A 24,329-nucleotide genomic window follows, 5' to 3' on the forward strand; every position below is an offset into this window, starting at 1 on the left:
TATGCAAAATCCTAGCGAAATCAGTGAGTGAACCTGAGGTCAACTACCAAGACACACGCAAAGAAAATACAGCAATTACAGCAGATACGTTTCATACCAGAGAGAGAGAGAGAGAGAGAGAGAGAGAGAGAGAGAGAGAGAGAGAGAGAGAGAGAGAGAGAGAGAGAGAGAGAGAGATGTGCTCTGGCAAAAGAAAACCTTGTGATAGGAACAGCATGTGAGTGATTAGAACTACACCTTCTCCCACACACACACACACACACACCTCAGTAACACAACCATCACACACGTAGGAACATGACTCTCCACCTCATGTCTCAGCCCACACAGCAGCACATGCAAATCCATTGGAGGGAAAGAGTGAAGGATGAGAGCTCAGGGCCTGAAGAGAGGAGGAATGAGGGGATGAGGAGAGCAGAGACAGACAGATGTGAAGGACTGAGAGAATATAACATTAATTAACACTGAAGACGGTGGAGAGAAAAGAATAAAAGAATGAGAAACACTGGAAAAATGATAGAAATCACTGAGGAAATAAAGGAACTGTACAGGTAGATGTTTGTGAAAGTGAACACACCCCTAAAGCTGCAACACTGTCCTTGAAATACAAATATGTTCAATTAATATCATCTAAAAACATTTCAACTTCATAACATCTATTTGTGTCTTAACAGATAAAATTAAACTAATACACTGGGGACAAGACAGAATTTAAAACCTTTTAAGAAGTGCATAGGGCCAAAGCCTTGGTTCCAATCTGCTGCAAAACCATTGTCTCTGACTTCTCACAATGCATTACTAACCACTTCAGATGAACTTTAAGGCAAAAACTCTCTAGATATCTGGTTCCTATCATCATCACGGTGAGAAATTCAGACTTGGCTTCACATGAATGACATGCTTCATGTTAAAACGCTACGAAACACTTTGTTTACATCTTATCTATGCAGAGATTCTAAAAAATCTGTGAAATTCCCCTTTAATGCTAAACCAAAGACCAGAAACCTCCAGTTACCAGCCCACACACACACACGCACACACACATACACACACAAACACACACACACCAGTACAAGGCAGCACTGAAAAAACTTCTTGTCAGAAGAAGGAAACGGGTTAGAAAAGATCAAAGAAATAAACTCTGCTCTGAGCTCAGCTACAGGCTTCACGCTGAAAAACACAGTTCTCTCTCTCTTTCTCTCTAACACACAAACACACACACTCACTCACTCTGACCTCACACATACACACACTAACTAGAAGCTCTCTGCTCTCTCACACACATGCTCACACATAGAGAGAGAGAGAGAGAGAGAGAGAGAGAGAGAGAGAGAAAGAGAGAGAGAGAGAGTGATTTTATTTGAAGTCATTTACTGACACTACTATGTCGATATCTCAATGCTATACGACAGCAGAAGGTTCCATCATTTTTCAACAATGTTTTCATGCAGTTCAGGTCTGCGGTGGCTCCGGAGCCTAGCCACAATCAATAGGGCACAACGCAGAACACATTGGATGGGGCACCAGTCCATTGCAGAGAATCACACAGTCTCAGTCACACACACATATGATATGATCATTTTGTCCAGCTATCCTACCAACCAACGCGGGATTTTGGACTGTGAGTGGAAACCGGAGCACCTGGAGGAAACCCACATAGCCACAGGACAAGGAACACACCAACCCTCAACCCCAGGACCCTGCAGCTGTGAGGCGGCAAAAACTTCTGTTTTCTGAGAACTCAAGAGTAATTCAGTGGTTTTCAAATAACTGACACTCTGAATGTGATTATTATTCGGAATATGCAATACCTTTCTGAACCCATGGAGAAGTATCATTAAAATCGGGGATCCCCACCTGTACGACAAGGCGCCTGCAAAATGCTTCTCGATGTAGTTGTCCATGACGGGTTTGAAGTGCTGGAATCTACTGTCCTGCAGCAAATTGATGACATGCACCTGTGGAACACAACAAGAAGCTTCAGTTCATCTTTGCATTCACACTGACATCACTGCTTACACTCACTGGAAACAGTCACGCTCATCTGTGGACTACCACAGGAGCAGCATACGTGCACTACCTGCAAATCACACAAATGTACTCAAAATATCTAGATAGTTATTCAAAAACACATTGTTAATCCTCACATATTCGTTTTAGAATATACATTATTGAGTTACTGAAGTCTCTACAAACTTTCTTTAAAATTTCTTTAGGATATTAATATACAAATATGATGCATGATGGTTGAGAAACACAAAAACAGCCTGTTTTTCTTCATAATTTATTCAGAATAACTCAAGTTCTCCAATTTCATGCATGAAAAGCTCAAGAAGTTCAGCTATGATAAGATCCCCAGTATGAGTCCCTGCAATTAAATGTATTTGTCAGCAGCTCAGAGGCTGTATTTGGCAGGTAACTGTGGCAACACTGAGAGAGGAGTGGAAAAAGGGCTGGTTATTAAAGTCTGGATTGCATAACACTGTGAAAGCAGCGGATGAGAGACGGGACTGGTAAAGAGTTCAACATTCACACACACACACACACACACACATCCCTTACCAGGCAGTCAAACACCTTCAGCCCATATCTCTGTGGACTGTCATCCAACACGGCAAACAGAGTGTCCAGTGTGTCCTGCAAAAACTGTGAGGAAATGAGAAGACAGACAGACACAGAGATTAAATATATACACCAGCCAGCCACAAGATTAAAACACTGACAGAAGAAATGAGTTCTATTGATTTATTTGTTAACAATGGCACCTCTCAATGGGTCAAGTGAGGTAGTTAACAGTCAGTTGTTGAAGTTGAATTTCGAAGGAAATATGGGCAAGCAAGTGCCTACTTGTGACAGATCTTGTGGCTTGTGGGGTGCTCCCAGTAGGCAGTGGTTAGAACCTACCAAAAGTGGTCCAAGGAAGAACAACCAGAGAACCAGGGTCTCGGGATCCCAAGCGTAAATGATGTGTGATAAATTCATAAATTGAACGTTTCGCAAATAAGTTTGTTGATGGTAGAGGGTGCTTTCTTTTAATCAGTCGCTTATTCTGATTGGCTGAATCTAGTCTCATCTCATCTTCTAGAGCGTTTGATCCATTTCAGGGACACAATCAGCTGAATAAGCGCTTTGAAAATCATTTGAAATCTATATAATCATCGCTGTCCAAAGAAAAACATATACATCCATTTTTGTCGATTTTTAGTTTACTAAATCATTTGAGTGATACGTTCATGGTGAATGGACCAATAAAAACACTCCAGAAGGACTTCAAATAAAATATTTTTACACTGATTTCCATTAAACTTTAAGAAGATTTTTTTCCTGTCTCCTGTATAATTACTATTTTGCAGATACGTGTTTTTCTTTGGACTGTGACAACAGGTGTATAGTACATTTACCTGAGGGATACAGACAATAGTGAAAAAAATAATTTTACCTTAACAATCTCAGTGCCGTCTATGTCCTTCAGCTTGGTCAGGGAATCCATGATGCGCTCTGGCTGGGTTCTCCATTTCAGAAGGTCCAGCATGTCACCTTCAGATTATAATACAAAACATATATGAGCTAAAACATGACTGCTGAGGTGTACCCGGAATCTTTGGATGCAAGGCAGGATCACACTCTGGAGAGGGCACCAGTCCTTCAAATGGCAACACACACTCACACATTCACTCACTCACACACTCACACCTATGGACACTTTTGAGTCAGTCCACCTACCAACGTGTGTTTTTGGACCGGGCGAGGAAAGTCCTAGGGTGATGTTGTGATCTACAACTCATCCGGTATTAGTTCCTGACCTCTGTAATAATCTAATGCACTGTTAAATCCTCACAGAATAGTCCCAGTTCTAACATAAAACCTTCCCTAATGAGGAGAAACTCCCTGTTAATATCCTTGAGCTCAAAAGAAATGTTAAATAAGCAGGTGTCTACATATTTCTCTCTATTCTGTTAATGCTATATAGATAATTCTGAAGAACCCAGATGATGACATCGATGGCTCCTTTGTCAGTTAAAAAGGTGCTGAATGAGCATAAAACTCAGAAACCACATATATCCCACTCATGCTGAGAGGACTCAGAGGGTTTAAAGAAGGCAGACCTCAGCAAAGAGACTAACATAAAGCATCCTATTTGAAAAGTTTATTGCTCAAAAATGGCTTGTTTGTGGCTCAGAAGACTTAGAGGTTGTTCCTAAAATTCCTTGGGAGGAATAACTCTAGTCAAAAAAAGGAAAGGTGAGACTCTTCTGGCTCAGATCAAAATGATAACAGGTAATCACAGCAGCAAAACTGTGCTGGATGAGAAGTGTTTGTGCTCCTTTCTTTAGTTTAGTTGCAGATAAACATTAGTGTTTATATCTGAGCACAGACATCCAATTCACATGAAGATCTCAAGAGGAGACAGAGATGAGATTCATGGGCTCTATTTTTTTCTAGAGCAGCAGGCTCCAAAAGTCTCTGTTCTCTTTACATCTGATCTCACTGTGTTCTAAAAGAAACTCCAGAGATATAAAAGAGACCTCTCCTTTGTTTGTCTTTAGATGTGAGATATCTGATGGTGATTAAGATCTGTAAAGTGTGAAGTGGTGTTATAGGAGCACAGCTGCTGGTCTCTCCCTGCCGTGTCTGAGTTATTGGGCCGAGCTCCAAGGTCAACAGAGGCAGGTGTGAGATCAGCATGCGGTCATCTCTCCAGCACACATACAGACACTCTTTGATGTCTACCACAGCATCCTCATACAGAGCGCTAATCCATAAATAGCACGAAAGGTCACCAAAGGGCACATCAGAAACAGTCTCCGTGCTCGTCCGATTTTGCCAATTATTTTTGAAGTGTGGAGCAAGGAAAGATTATTTAAGTATGTATTATACATTTGAGCAGTTGGCCTTAAAGTAAAGAGGAGGTACAGACTATAGCCCATATGTTGCTTTACATTCTTTTTTAAAACCCCCTTCACTCTATCCTTAACTGGTCAGGACCCTAACAGCACCACCAAATACTGATAATTTATTGCCATCATCAGAAAACCGCTTTCTACTGAGGTTTCCTTCAAAATCCCACAGTGCAGAGTCAGTGCTGTAGGGTGGAGGGCTAATATCCTGGAATCCACAGTCACACACAGTGCCATGCTCAAGTTCCATCAACATACTTATGTTAGAATTGTTGCAATAAAATTCATGATAGAAATGAGCTGATGTTTTATTTATATCCCCTCAGACAATGTGTTACTTCCTAAACTATTATTAAATTACCAGAAGAATCAGTAGACTATATCAACACCAAAAACCTATTGAAAACCCCTTGTGTGTGCGTTTTTAACCGTCCTCCTTCTGAGAGATCAGCAGAAAACACTTTCCCCAATAATTACAAACACAGCTGTTGAGTAAACTCAAAACTCATATCATCAACTCCCTCCACCCTTTTTGCAGGGATTTTTCAGTATGGACCCCACCCCGCTGTACCGTTCTGAGTGAGTTTGGTGGAGCAGAGCTGAGAGACGATCCAGAAAGACTCTTTGCTGTTCTTAATGGTCTGGTTGTTTCCAGGCTGGAGACTGGCCTTAGAGAAGGGAAGTTTGAGGTAGCGAGAGGTGTCCTGCAGGTTTGCTGTCTCTTCACACTGACGGGAACAGGAGAACGGGAGTTAATACAAACAAACACACTCACAAACTTGTACACAGACTCACAAACACATACACGTAACAGTACCACCTTGTGCACGATGAGCTCATGAGTTCCATCAGCCAGAGTTCTCCCATCTTCTTGCATCAGTGGAACAAAAGAGTAACCAAACAGCTTCTTCTCTCCTTTCTCCTTTGCTGTAACAACACACACCATAAATACTGCATCAAGCCTGAAAGCAGCCTTAAAGCAAGCAGCGACCATTTATGGTATGCTATGACATAGAGGAAGTGTAAAATATTATAAAATTGAGGGAAACCAAATAGGTCGCCATATTAGAATGGGTTACATCAGCACCACAACTGAAAACCTAATAGGAATATTCTCAGTCAATAAGAGTGCAGTTATCTGGGTCTGGAGCCTACACAGAATTACTGGGCGCAAGGCGGGATCACATCCTGGAGGGGCGACAAACACTCACACATTCACTCACACACACAAACGCTTTTGAGTTGTCATTTAGTTAACAGCAGCATGAGAGGTATAGGACAGAGAGAATTGCTGTGTCTTTAACTGAGATTCGGAAGCCAAGCTGGAGGATGTGTCACAAAGGCTCTGTGGTATGTAACAACCTTTAGGTCTTTACGCTTACACTGACATCCGTGTTAACACGGAACTTTTGCACTTTCTAAGGCATTTGAATGTCTTAAGACAACAGAAAATGTCCTGTTAACATGTCACTTTTGGACGTTTAAAATTGGGTGCTACCACCCCATCTACTTCTGAGGGGGAAAATCCAAACACTGCAAAAAGTCAAGCCCCCCCTGCACCTTGTGACACATGATGGATACACAGGCCCAGAAACAACCCACGTACAGCTCACATCATTATAACGTAGAGCCAATATGACCACAGCGTAGAGCCCATATGACCACAATGTAGAGCTCATATGACCACAACGTAGAGCCCATATGACCACAACGTAGAGCTCATATGACAACAGCGTCGAGCCCATATGACCACAATGTAGAGCCCATATGACAACAGCGTCGAGCCCATATGACCACAATGTAGAGCTCATATGACCACAACGTAGAGCCAATATGACCACAACGTAGAGCTCATATGACAACAGCGTCGAGCCCATATGACCACAATGTAGAGCCCATATGACAACAGCGTCGAGCCCATATGACCACAATGTAGAGCTCATATGACCACAATGTAGAGCCCATATGACCACAACGTAGAGCTCATATGACAACGGCGTCGAGCTCATATGACCACAACGTAGAGCCCATATGACCACAGTGTAGATCCCATATGACAACAGCGTAGAGCCCATATGATCACAACGTAGAGCCCATATGACCACAGCGTAGAGCTCATATGACCACAACGTAGAGCTCATATGACCACAACGTAGAGCTCATATGACCACAGCGTAGAGCTCATATGACCACAGCGTAGAGCCCATATGACCACAGCGTAGAGCTCATATGACCACAATGTAGAGCTCATATGACCACAACGTAGAGCTCATATGACAACAGCGTAGAGCCCATATGACCACAACGTAAAGCCCATATGACCACAGCGTAGAGCCCATATGATGTAGCCCCTACGTCAACAAGAGGTGGGTATATTGACACCAACCAATTATATGGATTATCATCTATATGTATTAAGACGTACAAAAGTGACATGTTAATATATGACTATGTGTGTAGTGAATATGTGTGTACTGGTGCATCATTCATTCATTATCTGTAACCTGGAGCTGTGTGACTGCGACACTACCTGCTGCGCTACCGTGCCGCCCAGTACTGGTGCATATTTGTGGTAATTGTTGAGAAAAAAGGTGACGTATTAACAAGGCATTTTCTGTTGTCTAAAGACATTCAATATGTGTGTGTTAACATGAACGTCAATGTAGTCATAAAGACCCAAAGGGCGTTCCATACTGTGGTGTATTTACTGAGGTGTACTTACACCTGGGTTTTCTTGTGGTCAGGTGAAATCCAAACAAGATCAGATCACAAAAACCTATCTTAATGCGAGGTGTAAATGGGTTCAGTGTGTGCTAAATGTGGCAGAGTGTCTGTGTGTGTTCTTACTGGAGCAGTGTCTGAACTCGAATCGCAGGTGCGTGGCCCTGAAGAGCTCCGGAGGGACGGTCAGTTTAATCTGCTCTGACCAGCGAGGACTGTTGCTGTGATACAGAACAAATGAGTGAAACTCATCAGTGCCCGGCTCTCCTGAACCTGAACTCACCAGACCCTGAGAGAGAGAGAGAGAGAGAGAGAGAGAGAGAGAGAGAGAGAGAGAGAAATGTGAAAATCTTTGGTCACTGATATCTTTTTTGGTCACTTTAACTGTTTCATGCTTTTCAAGGTCAGGGTGGGTCCTAATTTTAATATAGTTACTTTATAGTTATTTTTTAGTTACTATATAGCCTTGTGTAATTACATACATTATTATTTTACCTTTAGTACCTGTCCATCTCCTCCCAGCAGAAACACAGTGACCTCCACATTTCTGGCCACACTCTTCCCTCCTTTCTCAAACTCTCCTCTTTCTAGCATCACATACAGGTCATTCCGTACTTCACCTGCAGAGAGAACCACAAAAAAGAGTGTTTTTATTGCTTTATAACAGTGCTGAACTAAACAAGCAATAACACATACATTGGCTCCACCACTGCAGAAAACTTCTGCTCCTCCCCACTCAATCCTGCAGGAGCTTTACACCCCTCTGGCCTATATTTGCAATTGAGCATAGAGATCTTAGGCAATGCTTTTCTAAGATTACACAAGCTGTAGTGCATTACTGAACACCTGTGACAGCAATCGGTGCACCTTAATATAGCTGAACTCATTAAAAGGAGTGTCCAGAATCTTAAGGACATCAAGCATTTTACTGGTTGTTTCATCATGAACATGCTGTGCAGAAAAATGTAATAATTATAAAAAAAATGGAGATGTCAATATGCTGTATTTTTTATATTGTTTGTAGTTTATAAAAATGTATGTTCATTTTGGACCTCTGACCCCAATACAACCACTCTGCCTTCGAACACAATATCTGAGCTTAACCTCTGACCACATATGCCACAGGTCAGGTGAGGTGAGAAAAACACTACGAAACATCACAAAGCAGCACTAATTACTGTGTTGACATGAGCCGTTTTGTCCCCCAGGAGCCTTCCGCAAGTGCGAAAGCCAATACTAACGTGTAAATTGAACAGAGGAGTCGAGAGAGCACATTAATAGATGGGTCTCAATAGAAAGACTTCTGCAATAAAAAACCCTCCTAGAAATGCAGTAATGACCATATTCAGTTGTCTTTTGTCAGTGCCTCATGACGTTATGGAGTAGGTCAATAAAAGGGCTCTAATAGATACAGATACAGATACGCAGCTCCCCCGAGTTTCTGCATTTCACTACGAGGAAAGTGTGCGGGCTGTGATACAGTGAGAAATCAATATCCCATCACGTTACATAAACATAAGTCTTCCACAGGGAGAGATACACTTGTGTTACATCACTGTTCGACATGCCATAGTTTTAGAGCTATTTGCAAATCCTGATGCCAGTGCACAATTATCTCTGTTATAAAATAAAAGATGATAATAAAATCATGCTGCAATTTACAGAAATTATTTCTCACCCGTAGCTCACTAAAACAACAAATTCTGTTTTATAATCTTTCAGTCATTGCTGCATTTGTAGCTGTAAGTAGAAGTGGATGTACAGTAAGGTTTGGTGGAAAGAAATAAAAATAAAATGGTATCATTAACTGTAAAATGCCCATTTGATTCCCTTGGGATTTTAAAAAAGGCCAGGGTTTGTGGCCTGATGATGTCATGAACTTTCACCTGGCATGATGATGTCAGAGAAACCGAGCCTCCGGGTGATGGAGACGTTGCGGGTGAAGAGGCGCATGTAGTCCTTCTGGATCTGCTCCAGGTTCCCATGCAACAGCTGCAGTGAAACTGCAAGTCCTGCAGAAACCAGCACAAACACAGAACAACTGCAGTCAACAGCTGGAATATCAAAAGGAATTCCTCATACCTAAAGCATGGGTACAAATGCAAGCAAATGTTGAGCTGTAAAACTCACAATCCCAAATATTCACTGCAGTTGTGCTCTTAGTTCTTACAGATACACAATATAAGCGTCTGCGCTCCTGATGAAGGCTCAGTATGAGCTGTACGCTCTAAAGGCTCCAGTCGCTTTGAAGAAGTGCTGCATCTCCAGAATGATTTTTTTTTATCACAAAGTGAAGCAAAAGTGAGACTTGTCTTCTGCAGAACAGATGTAGCCTCTCAGATTTAGTCGTACTGTTACTACATTTTCATTGTTTCGATCTGCTAAAACATTTCTGCTACAGTTGAATTAAATTTGACTTCCAAACAGTTCTTGGCTTTGTTGCATGATTCTAGAAAAAGATTAAAGAAATGTATATTACATGGAGACTTTGTAAATTTAACAGTTCACAGGGCCATTAAAAAAACATTTCCACAGTAGAATTTCTTCATCTTCAGGACATCAATAGTCTGTTATATTGTGTCTTTAGTGAACCTTTCAGATTTATGAGACACTTTGAAAATAAAGAGATAATATTCGCGGAAGGAAGTTAAACGTGGAGTTTTCCATGGTGTGGAAGTTGTGTTCGTATTTCGCCATCTAGCGGACAGACAGAATGCAACTAGTGCAGGATTTAAGGTGAAAGAGAAAATCCTAATGAACCGATTGCTCATCCTTGGTGACCCGGATGTGTATCTGAATTTTTTGTAACTCGTATTTTGGTGTCTGAATTTCATCTACCGAATTTGAGCAACTTCGAAATATATTGTGTGAATTGTTTTGAGCTTGATTTTTTTTATCTGAATTAATTAACCTTGAATAATAACAGTGAAAACGTGTTCTTGAAAATTCACAAGTTCAATTCAAGAGCAATTATATTCAGATGCATAATTGCGAAGCAAAATATTCAGAGGTGAAAATCTGAAGACTTCAATTCAGATGCATAATTTCAGTGTAAAAAATTCAGTGCTACAAATTCAAAGGTGGTAATATTTCACAGCCTGATGAGACAGATTTGCTTCCATATTAGAGGTAATGCAAAAAAAAAAAAAAAATAATAAAAACCTTTGTTAGACAGATAGCTAGATAGATAGGTTTATTAATCCCTAAAATAAATTTCATATATTAGAGCAGCACCACATTAGTGTGGTTTATAGGAGCCTAGGAGCAAAATAGACAACCTGCATTATAAACTTGGAGAAATTAAAGTAAACAAAATAAACAATTTAAACATCTTGCATTAAATTAAAATATAATCTAATTAACCTCCTTAATAGCAGAGTCTCTTAATGCTGTTGTATTTATTTAATGTGGGATTAATGCAATGTGACCTTCACAAATCAGCAGTACTTCACAATTCAGTGCCCTTTAATCATTCCTTTCATGAAACGTTAATACCGAAGGTTTCCAAAGCAATTTGAATTTGAGTCTGAATGTGAAACAGTCACAGTACAGCCAACAATAAAAGCAGCATAGAGCTTAGTTTATCCAGTCATAGAAATACTGCAGCACACAGGATGCTCTCATTCCATATGCTGAGGGCTGTCACTGTGCTGAGGGGCGTAACTGTTTTGGAGAAGATATGAAAGAGTTACAGGGGATGAAAACACAGTGGCAAAACATAAGAGCATACGAGTCATCAACTGAAAGGTCCTGTAGGGCATCTAAAGAGGTTATTCTCTGGCATCGCTCCAAAGAACCATTATATTTTCAAGAGTGTAGGTTCACAGTATATTCATTCATTTATTCATTCATTCATTGTCTGAAACCGCTTATCCAGTTCAGGGTCACGGTGGGTCCGGAGCCTACCCAGAATCACAGAGCGCAAGGTGAGAAACACACCCTGGAGGGGGTGCTAGTCCTTCGCAGGGTGAGACACATTCATTTACACACTGTTCACAGTATATGATAGATCAAATATGATCTATCTTTGTTTGCAACTAAATATCAGCCTCCAAGCACAAAGCCTAATTATGGCCATTTATTTTATTTCATAACACACAGAATGGGCTGCCCACACATGGCCACTCACCAACACAAATCCATTCATATCTCCAACGTTAGTCAGAGCAGTGAGCCACTCTTATGTAAGCTACTACTAGACCTCCTCCACCAAACACTAGCATAGACAATGCAGCAGAATGCTCCACAAACGAAGGCCTTGGGTCTGTGTGTGTGTGAGTGTGTGGGTGGGTGTGTGGTTACAATAGATGGGGGGGCGGGATGATACAATCACAAAGTCTCAAAGGGCAAACAACGTGGTCTAGCATGCTTTACAAATGGTTTCTTAAGTTCTAAGAAAGAGGTCAATAAACAGGACGTTGAACTTTGTCAGAATGATGAAGGGCTTAACACAATGGCAGCCGAGGTTCCTCCCATTAGAGTCATCTCAGATGAGAGTGTGAAAACAGAAAAGCTTATAATAGCCATGGCCCACGCTCAAAAGAATCACACTCAATAGGCCCTCCTCCGTGTATTGACAGCTAATGCACACATAACTAATAATTAGTAGTTAATGGAGGACAGTTAGAAAAGCTCCATTTAACAAAATTGAATTACGAGCTACTGAATTGCTCATTAATCAGTGGATGGAGAATTAGGAGGCTAAGCTGAAAAGAAAACAGCTATCTTCCTCCTTCCCAGGCTGGGAGAGCCATTTCCAATTCCAATTTATTCAGTATGGAATAATCTGGTCTAGATTGCATTAAAATTATGGAACATATTCATTCAAATAAAAGTTTGCAAGTCAGTTCTTTGGAAAAAAAACATTACAAGGAAGATAACCTGGTGAACCTGGCGAATAAAGGAGCTTCTGCTCCTCAATACTCACTCCAATAGCACTGCCAATTTTATGCCATTAGTCACCATGTCCAATGGCAAAATTGTGTCTAGAAGGGTATAAAACCCCCTATCACTGGGTTGTGGAGCAGTGGAACTGTGTTCTCTGGACCAATGGAGCTTGATGCAATCTCTCTGGGATGAGTTAGAGTGGTGATAGTTATACAGAATTGATCATCCAACATCAGTACCTAATGTTCTCATGGTGGAATACAAATCAAATTCCTACAGCAATGTTCTAATATCTAGTATTAAATCTTCCAAGTAGAACAGAACCTCTTAAAGCTTCAAAGACAAGAGAAATGCCAAATTCATACTCATGATTTCATAATAAAAACGATAAGTTTTTTAAGGTAAGCGATTGTCCAAAATTTTTTAGTCACATAATGTATTCTTTTACATCTTATTTTACATCATAACGAAGACTAACCCTTTCCATGCTTAAAAAGAATAAAAGTTATAAACTGTTACATACATGCCATTGAAAGTCTGAAAAAAGAAAAAGTGCTGAAATAAGGTACTGCTTGGGTTCCTCTTTCCTCTTTCCACGGCTCATTTGTCAGAGCTGCTTTGAAGCAGCAAGACCCATGTTCAGAAGCCTGGAACAGGTCTGTGGGAGAGAGCTGGCCACTGCTCTGTAAGAAACTGCTATTTATATCAAAAGAGGAAAGAAGAGCGAAATTCTGCTCCATTTGCAAGCCCTGAATGGCATCATTAAAAGGTGGGCTTTTAAGAAGGATTCGCTCTCACAGATTGACCATTTACTCTAGGCATTGTTCTCCTGGATAAAAGAGCTAAAGGTATGGAACGAAAGTCTGGAGAAAGTCTGGAGCTGTGGATAACTGACCTGTGCTGGAGCCGATCTGACTGTATCTGGAGCTGACTTTACGGATGATGTTGTCATGTATTTGAGACCATTCGCTTTCTGTGTTGCATCTGGGGAAAAAAACAGGGCCATCAGAGACACAGATTCACACATACTCATGTATTAGTATTGTTACAGAGTTACCGAGCTATATATTAAAAACCTAGCAATCGCACTTGTAAAAATAAAATATGAAAACTGTAATTGAATTTGAAAAAAAGCTAATGTTGCTAATAAATCAGAAGCTACCAATAAAGCACTATGCACACTCAGTACTGAGAAAATAGCTAAAACCACAGTGCATTAGTTAGTTAGTGCAGCTAGTACAGCACATTTTTTTTACATAATTTTGTATAATGTCAGAGAAACATCCACACGGCGAGCAGAACCATGAAATAGTTTGAAATGTGACAAGAAAAAGATCAAGTGGGAGCTACTACAGAAAGCTAGGAAACAAAATATTAATTCGTTCATTCATTGTCTGTATTGTTTATCAGGAACACACCCTAGTCGGGGTGGAAGCAAAATATCTAATCCGCTAATTCAGCCATGTTAAGCCGTACTTGTGTCCATTTTGATAAATTACATTGTGTCGTGCAATGTCTGAGACCGCGCAAGCGAATCTGATGAAGATTACTTAATAATATGACATGCTTATTGGCAAATGAGTGTTGATTTAGGCATGGAGTTTGCACAAGGCTAATCTGTGTTGTATTAGTTTCCTTTACTGGATAGCTACATTAGCCTCAAAGCTGCAGCCAAAAAGCAATGAACACTTCAAACATGTTTAGGATGATAAACTCCAGTGGACTAAAAGGAAAAGGAGGTATAAGGAGGGATATTGATGTTGACTGAACTGGTTGCTTTTATGTGAAATTTTATGGGCTTGTTTTTCAGAATCATTGCCCAATACGCAAGGCTAAGTGCTGCACTCACGAATAAACTTTGAGAAGATGGTCATCCTTGCAGTCAGCCGTCAGTAGGTCAGACACACTGATCACCGTGCAGCCAAATGGACGTCTGTACTGAGTGTTAGACACACTCTTCTTCTCACCAGCTACCATTCTCCCTGAAAACACAACAGCCAAGATCACCATAACACAACACAGAGACACTGAACCTCACTCCAGTGTCAGTGGCAGCGGCAGCATCAGAACTACAGTCCTGTCCTAAAGACCAACACTGCCACCAGCTCGACAATGACTCGTTTTCAACGTTAAATAAGAGGTAACAGCTTGTGACAGTCTGTGTCATGGTTTGTGTTCTAGTTTACAAGTGACTGTGCCTCCAGTTGCCATGAGCTGGCAGCCTTATGCTGGGTTTATGACAGAACACTGAAAGCTAAGTAACATATTTTGACACAAAATTTATAAAGGTTGGGCACATCAACAGCCACATTCTCACTCACCAGCCACTTATAGTCCTCTACCTTGTAGCTCTACTTTGCTGCAGCTCAGACAATAGGCCATCCATCCACGCTATAAGTACTAGCTCTTTGTCAATGGTCAATTTAAGGCCATCTAGCTCACTCTAATATTCTTTATATTTATATAATAGCTCACAATATTTCGGCTAATATTTTGGCTGGATCAAACTAAGAAGCAGGTGCTGACATTTTAAATGTTCAGGTACCATGTGATTATTTCCAACTAACTAGCAGAGGTCATATAAGGTATTATTGTTGTTGTTGTAGTTGTTGTTGTTGCTGTTGTTGTTGTACTTAACTACGTAAGTAGTCCTTGTTTATAGGATTAAATCTTCACTGGTAGATTTTGCTAGCACTCAAGTCGGATTTGCAATACTACATTATCCACAAGCTAGCAGTGGTGTATATACTGACACAATACTGAACATATTTTATAGTTAGAATTTTATAAAAATGCAAATCTGAGTTAAAAACAAACCAATCATTTTCCTTTTTGCTTTGTTAATTGTTTAAATTGTGATAGGTAAGTGAAACTATAAATATGAGCTATGGTCTTTTTTTTTTTTTTTAAATAGTACAAATTATTTTCTGAATAAAAATCAAATGACCAAATATATTCTGACTATGTTGGCCTCCTCTGCTCTCCTCTTTCAGACCAAATTTGCTGTTACTAAAACACCACTACAAAGCCCATTACTATTTTAGAATTGTCGGTTGCCATAAAGTTAACTGGAAAGCTTGACCAAAAACTGACCAATGGATGGAGGGAATGATTACCAAATTGCGTGTCAGCAACACAAGATCTGTAAAATCACATCTGCACAGTGGAGCTGTAAGGCAGGTGTTTCTAATAAAGTGCCCAGTAAGTGAAATTAAAATGTATTTCTATTAAAGTGAATGGTGAGGGTACGTACCACTACTCCACAAGCACTTACCAGTCCACAGTGTATTGACAAACGCATGCGATGGGCAGCACATAGACAGCACCAGTACTGGACGATGTTACTAACTGATGAAGGTCATGCAAACACACTAGCTACACACACTGATACAGATAGAGACAGCGTTCCGGTTACACTTTACTTGAAGTGGCTTATCATTTTGCCTACGAAGTGTTATTTTATTAAACCTGCTTTTATACACCTTGATGGCCTTTGGAGTGTGTATCTAAATGATTTTAGTGAACTACAGAAACACTTGATCTATAGAACATTTAGAGATGGCTGTAATCCAGTACCAACTACTTAAAGTGAGCTGATATCAGCAGAAAATGCTCAGAGAAAGAAAAGAACGTGTCAAATGAGTTTGACTAAAGCTTGTTTGACATATCATAGAATTGCTTTTTGGGCAATATAACCTAAAATAAGGCACGTAAGGCAGACTTCACACTGTGTTTTTCTTAAGGGTGGAAGAATGCAATGGATAGTCATATTTCCTAATAGATAGGCCATTTTTGAAAACCTTTCCAGTTGTGCCCCTCAGTGCTAAACAAATGTAATAAGCTATGCCAGCTAGCTGACATGCTAACAGAAATTTTAACTACTACTATTAAATGGCTATGAACTATAGGCTCAACAGGTGCTGACAAACAGAAGATTAATTAAAGACCAGTTTATGTTCAGGTCATTATCTCTTTCTGTGATATATGTGGTATATGCTAACACAGTGATATCAGCAACTAACTGCCTTTTCTATTCGTATAGAAAGAAGTACTGCACATGTCTATTATTGTTCAGTAAAGTTAGAAACAACAAGAAAAGAGTTAGTGCGTTCTCTAAAAGTACATTATTTTCTCTTCTCAAAAAGACGAGGGGAATATATCTTAGCTTTCATTTGTTAGCTTTACTTGTAAACTCAAAAAGTTGTGTTTCCTGGAAATGGGAGTCCTGGAGGCATATTATACCTACACACATTAAAAACCTAGGTACAATTATGTTCCACAACTGAAAATACTGCACATTTACACTTGACTAGACCAAAGCAAAGGTTACCACTAGAGTGACAATGTATCATTTTTCAGTGCAGAAAAATAAAGATGACACAATATGTGAGCACCTTTTATTTTTACTTCTTCATTTTTATAGCCCCAAACATGTCATTCAACACACTTGAAGGAGAACATTAACTGTCCTATTTCCTGTTTGAAATAAAAATCAGTTCATGCTTTTGTTGTTGGATGTGTAGGGTTACAGGGTGTGGAGCTTTGAAACTGAACTTTTAGCAAACTGCCTCAATCAAAATAGTTCATAATTCATATTACATCTGAATAATATTTTAGCGTGGTTATTGGTTTGAGTTCGGATATCCGAACAAAACTGGTCTTGTGCCATCTCAAATGTTCTTTACAACTATCAAAGCATATTATGAAAAGTTTGGTTCATAAGGCATTGTGATAGGTCACTTTAAGGCAAAGATCACCCGTCAAGTACAGCAGCTCTTACCTATTCTAAAAATATGAGCTACAACATATACATCTTTGCGGAGATCACTACTGCCCAAATCCTTAAAGAAAGACAAATGGTTTATTCAACACGGTTCAAAACAGCAAAATCTCCTTAACATGTCACTGTATTCCTGTCCTTTTCATCCTGATGTATTTCATCACCCGCTGGAATGTGAAATTGACACACTGAGCATTTCTGAACCTCACTACTGTGCTTATAAACAGACAGATAAACCGCCACGATGTCGTGACTGATTATGGTGGTGGATCTTTTGATGTTCAAGTCAAATCCCACAGATGTGACTTAGCCTTGGCAGTCAGCCCTGCTCTCCAAAATGCATCTCTCTCAAACACACAGGGAAATCAATCAAATCAAGGCTTTTGGAAAAAAAATTATCTCAGAGTACTTTTAGAGAACAGTGTGAGCACATTTTCAATGCCACAGTCACCCTGGAGACTGAGGATCAAGGACATGCCCTCGGTACAACCCTTGGAAAACATCCCAATACTCACAACAAAGAGTGTACACTGCTTCTCTGTTTTCTCTGGTGACTTGGGAACCCCCTGCTTATTCAACCGCACAAAGAACCTTTCACTGTAAAGAGAGGGAGAGAGAAAGTGTGGTTATATACATATACACACACAAACATGTATATATATATATATATATATATATATATATATATATATACAGAGAGAGAGAGAGAGAGAGAGAGAGATACCATGGTATTGAAAGAATGTTGCTGGTATTATTACACGAACAGTTTTTATTCCAGTTGTGTGTAAACTAATTGTGTAAAAATAAATAAATAAATAACCAGCAAAATTTTGCTTACACATTGATCTACCACAGGCTGTTTACACTCTACTCTGCCTGGTTCTGCCACCGCGAGGCAATTAAACATCACTCTGCCTTCGGTTTATTGTCAAAAACATTAACATGCCTTGTACAGAAAACACTTTGTGACCAACATAGCTCCTTAATCCCTCATTAGTACTGCACTGTTTAGTTCACTAAGTTTAACTACAAACACAAGTGAATTTGGACACTTCCACTGTCTGTTGCTTAGTAAGAAACTCTTACTTACTTATCTCTGATATACTATAAATTACAAGTGCATTGTGGGAGATGATAGTGCCCTCAAAACCTTGCTGGAATTCAACTTTACAATCAGAGAAATATGGCCGCCATTCTCTATAGTGCCCTAAAGCAGAAATACACGAATCAATATCTGCAACACCCCTAAACATGCCATTTCAGCTATTTCTATATAAGTTTAGTGTACTGGGATAAATTAAAACAAAATACTAAAATATACTATAATTTTTATACATAATATAATTAAAATTTCAGAAAATAAACAGGTGCATTGTATTAAAGGTACACTATAGGATTTCATTTCTAACTAGTACAAATTAACTGTAATATATTAAAGGAGAAATGTGTGATTAACTCTAATACATCATAAAGATTTTAAAAATAATTATTTTACCAACAGAATCAGCATAAATGCATTGTGCCTAAGAAGGCTTGCTTGCAAAACCACACTCTGGGACGAGGTGGCCATCCTTGCGGTTGTGGGTTGTCTGCATGGCCACTGGAGGTCACCTTGACTAATGCACTAATGATTGGGCAGGATTCGGAATGTCCGACCTCTGGTGGCTTGTTACATGTACTACAGTAACACAGGACAGCGCACCTGTGAAATCACATTGGCTTCTTCTAACCACGCAGCAGTCTTCTGTGTAAAGGTTTTCACTTATTGAAATTCAACAGTCATTTTACACAGGGTCTGCAAACGTTTGCATGGGACCTTATATCAGACCCCACGTCCTAATCAGATCTATATGTGTCTCTGAAAGTGTAAGTGAGATCCACTGCCACACATGAGGCTTATTAACTACATAGAGCACAGAGAAGGCTGGTGATCTGAGGCTTAATATCCACCCCACACACCTCATCTTTCACTTTCTGTCTGTCTGTCTCTCTCTCTCTCACACACACACACACACACACACAAACACACACACACACACAGCTATGGGCCCTGGGGCATCACTCATCCTGAATAATTCACTAGCTTACATGAGGAGGAGTGCCTGAACATTATATACACACAAACACACACACACACACCCCAGCAGGGGGTGGGCAAAGGGAGTGCGAATATGTGTGTGTTTGTGTGTAACTGAGACAGACAGAATGAGAATCAATCAATAAAATATTCCACATATGCACCAAGGCTGCAGCCTCATGGTACAGTGACTGCATTCTGAAGCTGGTGAGAATATTGGTGTGAAATTGCATCATGATGTCAGCGGCAATTCAACTGCACTGATTTTAGCCTTGTATGATCAAGAAAAGTAATATAATATACAATAATAATAATAATAATAGAACACATAATGCAGACCTGGGACCAAAACACAGGGGCAATCCGTTCACCTGATTCATAATTTATAAAACACTGTCCAGACAAGAGTGTTTTTCCTGGATTTAACCCAGTCTTGGACCAGACACTCACACTGATTTCCTCTTTTCTGAAATATTAATGTTAAAGGGTTTCACAAAAGCTAAATACATTTTAGAAACCATTTCAAAACACGACATCATCTTACTATCAGAACGACCGTCCAACAACACGTTCAGGTTTCCTTAGAGTCGTCTCAAAAAAAAACAAAAAAAGCAAAAGAGGTATTTTTAGCATTAACATTCAGCCTCATTTTCATCAGTGTCCCACCAGCACAAAGAGCAAGTGCTGCCTGGATAATGATTTGACAGTTTTCTGTTAAAAACTTAAATAAATAAATCTCTTTTTCTCCAAATATAGTTTATAAACACCTGGAAATACAGAGAGCTTATGAGTTATGACATCACAACACAGGGACACAACGAGTGGCTTTTAGCAAAGTTCCTAAAGCCGCACTGTCACTAATACCATGGTAAATAAAAGTGTATTTAAGGGTTATTACACATTATATTTAATACGCAAAACTAGAGAAATCTCATTTAAACAAAAGCAGCATAATAAATCAATTAAAATATTTTGTAAAGCTAGTTGCCCCCAAAGTTTATGTTGTGAATCTTTTCCTGATTGCTTAGTTATGCTTGTGATGTGATGAAGCTGTACCTGATTTGTTGGTTCTGATTGACGGGGTGAAAACATATTTGACCAGTTGTTTATCAGTGATACGAGGAAGCTGTACCTTATTTGTTGGAATGGCGTTCGATATGATAAGGCTGTACCTGATTGGCCGCATCTCCCTGCTGTCATAGATGAAGAAGAAGACGTGGAGCTCCTCAGCCAGGTTGCAATTGAGCAGGCTGTTGATCTGCAGGAAGAGATGGTGCATGTTTGCCTGTAGAGGAAACTCTCGCTTCCGGTGGCGTCGCTCCATCTGAAAAAAATACAAAGAGAACAGTGTCACTTTACCATAGAATATTACATCAAAAACCACACAAACACACACATCTATACAGACGTCAGATAACACCCTTCATTGATTTGTTGTGAAAAGGGTCATTAAGCACAACATATACAACTGACATTAGAAATAAACGTTTTCATAAGAAATTTTGAAGACAAAGAAAATGATCAAATATTAAAATGTTTTTAAAATGAGTAAAAAACTCCAGACAAAATGGGACTCTTAAGAACAGCGCACAAACCTGCTGAAGCCCACATGGGCCGACCCATTCAGCACCTCGGCCAGGGACCAACAAGGAGGAGGAAGGGGCTGCCTAAACACAGCATGAGTGCCAAGAGTGACACATATTAGTTCTAACGGTGTCTGCTATCTGTGTTTTCGTTGCTGCCCCTTCACACCAGGACTGCGAACACTCCTTAATGAGGCTGAGTGGAGGTTTCTATACAGGGTTGTAAATGAGGGAAGTGCTGAGACAAGTTTGCAAACATCCAGTTAATGCACCATTTACCATCCCTCTGTTTTCCTTAATCACTATCATTTCCCTACACTGGGACGTGTCGAAGTGTGTGTTTGTGTGAGTGTGTGTGATAAAACAAAGGGGATGGAGTAACAGGGATATGAAAGAGAGCCGTGAAGTCAGGTTGGGCTGCAGTTGCCGTGGTAACACAGCACCGCATTCAGGCAGAAGCGGATGGGTGACTCATGAGTAATGTTTTTGTGTATGTGTGTGTGTGTGTGTGTGTGTGTAAAACCAACCAGCCGATAGAGCTCAGTGACGCTGATCTCATCCGGGTCCACCATGCTGAAGTCCCTCCTGGGGACCAGGTCCAAGCCCAACTGCCTGTCACATGCACACACACACACACACACACACACACACACACACACACACACACACACACACACACAAACACACAGCCATTTAGCACTGAGGTCCACATCAGTCTACACAAGCTATCATTTATACTAATATCAGTACAGAAATTTTTAATAAATAATATATTCTTCTGCTGAAAGATAAAAACATGGCTCTGCAATACACTGTAGTTTAAAACACATAACATAATTTGTGTAATATATAGGTATATCAAATATGTCAGTACCCAGGGGCACTGCCAGGGAAATCACATTGGGCCCAACCCAGGTGCTAATCATTTTTAGACCAACACAGGTCTTTTGAATAATTCAAAGCTGTCCCCCTATAGGGTGGCACAGCAAATAAAGTGGAACGCCACTGAATGTTTCAAAATTCAAAATTATTTACCTCTACTATAAAATCATCATCCAGCCTTTCCTTTAATGTTTCATGCAATATTTTTATTAAACTTTATTTCGTGCTGCTAACACAAGCTCAGACAGCTCCGATGCTTGGAGAATGCTAACTGACACGACTAGTTGACCTAGTGCTGTGTAAAGTGTGGACCCCGACCCAGAGAGCCAGGCCTGTGGTGTTTTCTTGGGCTCCCGGCCATGGATGGACATGGCACCACCAGGGATCAAACTCTGGTCTCCTGATGATGGGGAGAGAGTTAAGATAGTTGTTTCTCTGGGGATCCCCTTCAAGATCAGCGACTTACAATAACACTCCCTTCTTCTACTGCCATGAGGGATATTTTGTAATGTAAATTTTGTCAGAACTCACTCATTGCCCCAGTCCAGTCGTGCTATGATGTGCTGTTTGATGTCAGTCATGCGGTCATTGGTCAGATGACCCACGAGAACTTGCCGTCTGAGCTCCAGGATCTCTGTCATAACATGCCACAGTCTGTGGAACAGCTCTCCCTCATTCTTCTGCAAGAGAAGAGGAAAATAACAGTGCACCACTGAGTGAGAGAGTGCAAACCAAGCTCTTTCATAGTTTACATCAGCGTATCTGTTGCTCTGCTGCTGACCACAGGGAACAGACAATGGGGTTGCAAAAGTCTGGCACAAATAACCAACCACTGATAGTGATGTCTCAACCATAAGCGTCATTTTATGTGACATGTGTCTGTTCAGTGTTCTCCCTGTGTCCGCATGGGTTTCCTCCCACACACAATGCACAATAATAACCCATAAAAAGATATAAGAGCAGGAGAATGATTGATTACTCAATTCCAATCGTACGTAACATATCCACTTACTCAGTTTACAGCATCGTCCTGCCCCATTCATGTTGAAGTTATTAGAAGTGCTTTGTGCTCATGTTCAAGCAGGGCTTTCTTACAACAGCGATGATGAACACCATTTACCCAGCATGCACATGGCGTACCAATGTGTCACAACAAAGTTATGCTTACCACATAGAGCTGCTTCCACATAGTTCCCCAATCTCTCAGAGTCACTGTCATCTCTGTAATGACAGACTCCTCCATGGGGATGACTGTCTCAAACTGCCTGCAGGTCAGAACACGCACACACACACACACACACACACACACGTTAACACAGAGTGATAACAACCACAGAGCAGTGAACTGTGACCTGTCATTATTAAACAGCCTTAGTCATAGATACATCAGACGGAAATCAGTGAGCCGACGGGACACCGTCAGCATCCACTTCATGGGCCACATATGCTTGATCATGAGATAAAGGGAGAAACATCAGCATAATTATTAATCTCCTTTAGTTACGTAGTACTCTCCTAGCTCCATCAATCTGTTCCGGAATCAGGTGCTAGACACCCATCAGAATCTCAAGTTATTTTATTTTTTTACCTGCTCCATTTAGACACATGCTATCTTTAGCACAGAAGCAGTTCTTACCCTTTGTTCTTAATGTGTGCATGTTTCAAATGGATGTAGCTGCATGGGAATATTCCCTGGAAAAACAATACAGAACACTCATTAGAGATATATAACATTGTCACGCACTCTAAAAACCTTTAAAATCTTAGAATCACTTCATCTTAATTAGTGGTAATTAATATAGAGTCTGATCTTTTTCCTCTACTCAGACTGATAAAAAAGAGCTTCTTCACACCACTTTTATTTTCACCATTTGTTTGTGCAATGATTTCTTTCCATTCCAGTTGCAAGTAAAACCAACAGTGGGAGAAAAATCTAACCAAACAAGTGTGTAAATCAATCAGTGGCTCCACAGATTTGTCAGAATGGACAAAACTTACCTTGACATTTGGATTCTTCAACACAAAGCCTCTGTACCATCCTGAAAGGACAAACGATGACATTTCAGAAAATCCTCTGCTCAGTTGGGACACAGAAATCATTAGTGTGAAACAGGAAACGCCTCATTATTTTCTGCATCTTTCACCAGAACAGATTCAGACGGCACAAATAAAAAACCAAATAAGCAACAAAACACATTCTCGTTTTGTGGGGTGCTAAAAATTCTTTGGAAAACACAAAATATTAATCTCCATTAAAAAAAAAGATGTTAAGCATCTCTCGACTGAATAGAAGGTTGTGGGCTATCAAATGACTCACAGCATATTCACTTCTGTAATGAAAAAATTAATCCATCTGCTCCACAAATATCTACTTTACAGCAGTCTAGCAAATTATATATATTCAAGGCCAATTCAAGAAGCTGTGTTTTAAATTAATCATGGTGATAAGTCTTTTACTATAGAGTATCCAAGCTTTAGGCTTTTAATGCGGCTAGCAAAGA

The 24,329-nt window shown here is 40.1% G+C and overlaps 1 protein-coding gene across 1 annotated transcript in view; it reads right to left on the reverse strand.

Annotated features, from left to right (window-relative positions):
* Positions 1 to 24,329, reverse strand: part of dock4 (dedicator of cytokinesis 4) — a 76,505-nt gene that overhangs the window by 33,193 nt on the left and 18,983 nt on the right. Inside the window, exons 3-20 of the mRNA XM_066649003.1 lie at positions 23,827 to 23,867; positions 23,465 to 23,520; positions 22,997 to 23,093; positions 22,360 to 22,508; positions 21,474 to 21,558; positions 20,536 to 20,687; positions 17,802 to 17,883; positions 17,287 to 17,347; positions 14,356 to 14,488; positions 13,402 to 13,490; positions 9,506 to 9,631; positions 8,115 to 8,239; positions 7,746 to 7,908; positions 5,719 to 5,825; positions 5,470 to 5,626; positions 3,440 to 3,537; positions 2,563 to 2,646; positions 1,858 to 1,958 (exon numbers count right to left, since the gene is read on the reverse strand). Coding sequence (XP_066505100.1) covers positions 1,858 to 1,958; positions 2,563 to 2,646; positions 3,440 to 3,537; positions 5,470 to 5,626; positions 5,719 to 5,825; positions 7,746 to 7,908; positions 8,115 to 8,239; positions 9,506 to 9,631; positions 13,402 to 13,490; positions 14,356 to 14,488; positions 17,287 to 17,347; positions 17,802 to 17,883; positions 20,536 to 20,687; positions 21,474 to 21,558; positions 22,360 to 22,508; positions 22,997 to 23,093; positions 23,465 to 23,520; positions 23,827 to 23,867 — 1,906 coding nt within the window. The remainder of the gene's footprint in view (positions 1 to 1,857; positions 1,959 to 2,562; positions 2,647 to 3,439; positions 3,538 to 5,469; positions 5,627 to 5,718; positions 5,826 to 7,745; positions 7,909 to 8,114; positions 8,240 to 9,505; positions 9,632 to 13,401; positions 13,491 to 14,355; positions 14,489 to 17,286; positions 17,348 to 17,801; positions 17,884 to 20,535; positions 20,688 to 21,473; positions 21,559 to 22,359; positions 22,509 to 22,996; positions 23,094 to 23,464; positions 23,521 to 23,826; positions 23,868 to 24,329) is intronic.

Source organism: Hoplias malabaricus, chromosome 17 (assembly GCF_029633855.1).
Source record: "Hoplias malabaricus isolate fHopMal1 chromosome 17, fHopMal1.hap1, whole genome shotgun sequence".
Taxonomy (NCBI): Eukaryota; Metazoa; Chordata; class Actinopteri; order Characiformes; family Erythrinidae; genus Hoplias; species Hoplias malabaricus.